The 5217-nt window shown below is 35.7% G+C and overlaps 1 protein-coding gene across 2 annotated transcripts; it reads right to left on the bottom strand.

The window, feature by feature from the left end:
* Nucleotides 1–537: 537 nt before the first annotated feature.
* On the bottom strand, nucleotides 538–4307 carry LOC111370168 (zinc finger CCCH domain-containing protein 30-like). 2 transcript variants are annotated; one of them, XM_022991869.1, is made up of 2 exons: nucleotides 4062–4307; nucleotides 538–3262 (listed from the first exon to the last, which is right to left on the bottom strand). In XM_022991869.1, exon 2 carries the CDS (start codon nucleotides 3102–3104, stop codon nucleotides 1035–1037), a length of 2070 nt encoding a protein of 689 aa, XP_022847637.1. In that variant the 5' UTR covers nucleotides 3105–3262; nucleotides 4062–4307; the 3' UTR covers nucleotides 538–1034. The 2 variants fall into 2 exon arrangements, with proteins under 2 accessions (XP_022847637.1, XP_022847632.1); XM_022991864.1 differs by having other exon boundaries at nucleotides 538–3213.
* Between the last annotated feature and the right edge of the window lie 910 nt (nucleotides 4308–5217).

The raw sequence follows: 5217 nt of genomic DNA, 5'->3' as shown, positions 1-5217 counted from the left end.
AATGTAACAAAATAAAAACAATACACCTTATCATGGAAAATAAATTATTCTAGGTGAGATAGTAACTAATATATTTGGAACAAGATAAAAATTTATGAGAAGCGATTCTAAAAATTTATTATTTTTGTAATTTTCTGGTTAAAAAATAAGAAAAAATTATGAATAAACATAAAAATGATTTTATGTGGAGGGTGTGATCGAAAATGGGCGTGGGAGAAAAGTGAATCCCTAATAATCAAAATCAAGCAAGAGCTAAACTTGATCCCTACTTACTCAACAATTTAAAACTGAAAACAAACAAGGCCAACACGCAAAAGTATAGTAGTTCGTTTACGTCCTATTATCACTGCAATCCACTACGATGTAAAACAAGAGTACCAAGAGCTTTCTCACACCAAGAACCCACAAAAGACCCTTTATAGACTAAGAATATTAGGTCGATCTACAGTCGAAGGAAGTATGATTAATCTCCCTACAGTCCTCCAACATAGCATAAAAAGAAATGAAAATGGGACAGTCATTCAATAAAGAAAGAAATAACAAAACAGATATCACCTTATCCAAGAAATGAAAATATTCTGAGTTACAAAATCAGAGACTAAAGTATAGCCTAGTCTTCTATTTTCCTATTAACAATATTGAAGCACCAAAATGACATGTATTATGTAACCCTATTGATAAGAAGTGTTCTGATTGCACTGAATGATTATGCTAATCCAACAAGCAAAACAATAAGGAATATATACTCAAAATCGGTAAAAATATCAGTAATCGGGCATAGTGCTATAGTTAACCCAGTAACCCCATCCTTTCTATTACCTAGTTTAAACTAGTAAAAGATTAGTGTTTTCTTCGGAAGTTTTACACCACTCCTACTTCTTACCTAGCCAAGTTGCCTCCTTTCTGAAGCTTGGTACTGAAAAAACTAAAAAATTGAAACCTGGTCAAATTCACTGAAACCTGGTCAAATTCACTGAAACCTTATGTTTTCAGAATGTGGACCTGCTTAAAGGCTCGGTAAAGTAATTTTGATTTTACTGAGCCATCAGCTGATCAAGCTTCATCTGCTCGAGCAATGCACCTAAAGCAGTAGATTGATCAATATGTTCAGCCTGTGAATCCAAATTTTGATTTTCGCCGGTAGATGTAACCGAACCAGCAGTGCTAAACATATGAGGTGTAGATTTTTCCTTCGTTTCCTGTGGAGATTCTTTAACGAGTGACTGAACCCATGATAAATCGGGCTCCTCAGCACCGTTCAGATTTTCTAATGATGATGATCTCTTTAGCTTACCAAACTCATCAGCATTGACCGCCCAGTCAGGCTTTCCAGTAGAGGATCCCCAGCTTGACCCTGCATCTTTCGAAGAGGCAACAGCAGCCATAGCTTTGGAGCCAAGATCACGTGAGCTGAGACTTCGAAACTGCTTCTGATGCTTGAGACTTTGAGCCAGCATTGACACGCGAGAATTTATTGATGACATATGCTCCATGTTGCATGGTGACATCCTCCCTGAAGACGGAATCCCAAAAGAGGCCTGCAATAGGGCGTGATCTACATTTCTTGGTGAATAAGGTGTGTCAACTGGGGATAGGACATTCTGTTGCTGCGGCTGGAATTGATTAAGAAGTGCAGATTTGCGAGTTGGGGAGAAAACAGATGTTTCAGTATATCTGGGAGAAGAGCTTTCAACGGAAAAGGCATCCTCAAGATTCGAAGAGATTAAGGTTTTGGATCGAGCAGAATGGTTCAATGAATTGGTATTAATACTTGGTTGGGATAAGCGGGATAGTTCATTCAAGAACTGCTTCTCTTGGAAATCAAAATCTTCTAATAAACTCAAGTCTTCAGGGGGGATATCTCTAGCATTCAGTGATGTTCGCAGGCGACTGGACTGGAGGTTGCTTCCAGGTAAATGCAGTGCCGGAACATTTTGCGGGGGCCAACCCATATTTGACATCCCATTTATGGACGGAGACATAGGCGGAGTAAATGAAGATGAAGGAGAAGCTGGTAAAAGGCTCATCGCTGCAGCGAAATCCATGGCGTTAGCAGCAGAGGAACTCGAGTGAGGAGAGAGAATGGCTGAACCTGTCGATACATACAAGGGTCGGAGTTCCTCTTGCGTGTGGGCAAAGAAACAGACTCTGCGGTTGCAACTCGTACCATCTTTGCAAAGCCGAGTCCGGTATTGAGCCGGGTGAAGCCAGCACTCAAAAACTCCGTGAGCATATTCACACATGTCCCCTCTATGGCAAGCCCCCTTGCGAAAATCAGGACAAGGTACACAGCTGTAGTGGTATTTCCTTGGATCCCTTCTTCGAGCATTTTCACCCGGGTGAACAAATGGGCACTCAGTCCAATCATGTGAGTAGGCACGAGAGCACGGTCGAACCTTAAATGAAAACATTCTGAACTCATCTGTAGAATAGATGCTATTCTTGATGTCAGGCAAAGATGGATCGATGAAGTACTCTTTCTTATCTGATGCAAACTTTGCACTCTTAGGAGAAGCCACCAACTCCGAAGGAGATGACGGGGATTCAATACAAGGAGGTGGTGAAACAGTTGAAGAAACTGAATTTGAAATGGTTGTTGACACTCTAAGATTGAGATCTCCATATGAGGAGTCGTTTTTTAGAATCGTTACAAGAGAAATTTTCATTTCTTGAAACTTCGGAGGGACAATAATAACGTCAACAGGACAACAACCATTTGCATCCTCCAGATTTGGATCAGCACCAGCTGCCAAAAGCAGTTTCACAACATCAATAGTCTTAACTGATCCACTAGATGCAGCACAGTGAAGAGCAGTGCTCTTATCAACGCCAGATGATCGATTCACATCAACATCAGGTGAAGAGATTATCAGTTTCAAAACATCAAGGCTACCATAAGTTGCAGCCACCATCAAAGGAGTTCTTTGATGAAAAACCATTTGCTTCGAACCCTTTTGACGTCCATACCACAATCCAACCGCGTTGATGCCGGACGGTTCACTATCAACTGATTTTTTAAACCCCTCTATATCATTGTTGGCAGCAAATTCAAGCAAACTGGCAAAAGCATCTTCAGTTTCAACATTTAAAAAATTATCGTTCATGATTGTAGTTCCTATACTGACAAAGGGATCGGGAGATGATACGAAATGAATTTCTTCTACAGTCTAACAACTCCAATTCACAGCAAATGCTTCTATTTCCAAAATCCAACTGGCAAAGAATTCTTGATGTTAGAATTAAAAACAAGAAAACAGCATTCCTGAAATGAAAATATCAACATAATTGGGAAAAGTTCTACAAAGAATAAAATTCAACTGCAAACAGGAATAGCAATTGTTTGATAGCCAATATGCCATCAATATGTGGGGCGGGAGTGGGAAGCTACAAAATAAATGAGAGTTTGAAATTTTGTTAAAATAAGAAATTATGCTATAAAAAATTCAAAAGTCAATAGCATTAGGAAAAAAATAAAATTTCTAGATTTAATAAATTTAACAAGATAGATTTAATCAATAGAACTTAATTTGCATTGCAAATATTAAGAAAAATATCCAACTCCTCAAAATGCTAAACAAAAGTAAAAAAATAAAAGGATTTGCATCTCTCATTATAATCATATGGTGCAATACGCAAAATAGAAATTGAGCTACATAGATTAATAATCAAATTTATGAATGTATCAATTAACAAATAGCTACTAAGAATAATTTATTTAAAAATGAAAAAAGAAAAACCCATCAAGAAACCTAAAGAAACAGAAAAATATAATAAAAAATTAAAAAAAATTCAGCAGTAAAAACAAAATTAACATAAAATTTCTACTTTTATCTACCCCAACCAAGAAAAATAAATAATGAAAATCAAATTGAAACAACCCTTTCAGAATCTATATGCATGCCCATAAACTCAAACTCCTATATGAATATGGTAAAGTTAGTTGTACATAATAAAAATAATAAAGATTGCAAATTTATTTAGTAAAACATTATAAGTTATATGCGCGTGCGCGCGTACATATATTTATATGTAAAATACATAGAGGTAGATATGGTTTTTACCAGTTAACACGAAAAAGCAAGAGCGGCAGCAGCAACTTCATCAGGTAAATTCTTGAATATGTACGTATATGAAGAGAGAGAAAAGACAGAGCAATACAGATTTTATAGTAATTTTATTTACAGATCTGGAGAGAGAAATAAGAGTATGAGAGAAAGTTGAAGTGATAACATGAGGAACTTCTTCACTCTCTTCCTTCTTCACCATTTCCTATGTTGTATCTATGTTTTTTACCCTCTCTCTCTCTCCCCTTTTTCTTCCATTGATAAATACTATCAATATTATTACTACTATTATAATAATGAAGTATTAATTAATGGATTAATTTCATAAACTGTCACTGAACTTATTCTAAAAATACAAAATGGTCATTGAAGTTCAAAACTTTCAGTAACAGTTACTTAAATTTTGAAACGCTTTCAAAAATCGTTACTGAAGTTTAAAAACTTTCAGAAACGGTCACTAAAGTTTAAAAACTTGCAGAAACGATCACTGAAATTTAAAAACATTTTTTTAGTTTTTTTTTTTTTTTGCTACTTTTGCGACAACTTTCTGACCACCGATACCATTGAATTTTGATACCGTTGGAAAACCCATAAATCCTCTTCAATTATCACCCAAAATCTTCTTGTAACTCCAAGTGATTTGACTTTCCAACAATATCAAAATTCGACGATTTTAGTGGTCGAAAGTCGTCGAAAAATCATCGCAAAAATCGCCCAAAAATCTAAAAATTTGGGTAAATTTTCGGATTTTTTAGGCGATTTTTCGGTCGAATCCCTTGGAATTATGGAAAGATTTTTTGTCATAATTGAAGAAGATATTATGGGCTTTCCAAAGATATCAAAATTTGACAGTATAGGTGATCGGAAGTAGTCGAAAGTTGCTTCAAAAGTAGCTCAAAAAACTGAAAAAAAAGTGTTTTTAAATTTTAGTGACCATTTCTGCAAGTATTTAAACTTCAGTAACCATTTTTTAAAGCTCTTTCAAACTTAAGTGACCGTTATTGAAAATTTTAAATTTCAGTGATTGTTTTGTAATTTTCATATAAGTTCAGTGACCGTTTGTAAAATTAACCCATTAATTAATATTTGGGAAGAAAACAGAGGTGACTCAACTTTCGAGTGAAATTTCTTTTTGGTACTCGAACTGTTTTGC

This window comes from Olea europaea, chromosome 2, assembly GCF_002742605.1.
Source record: "Olea europaea var. sylvestris chromosome 2, O_europaea_v1, whole genome shotgun sequence".
NCBI classification, from domain to species: domain Eukaryota; kingdom Viridiplantae; phylum Streptophyta; class Magnoliopsida; order Lamiales; family Oleaceae; genus Olea; species Olea europaea.
The sequence above is the reverse complement of the archived record's forward strand: the minus strand, read 5'-3'. Positions and strand labels throughout refer to the sequence as shown.

What these genes read in the sequence shown, in the direction of transcription:
- LOC111370168 (XM_022991869.1), bottom strand. Translation starts at nt 3,104, where the DNA reads ATGAACGATAATTTTTTAAATGTTGAAACTGAAGATGCTTTTGCCAGT.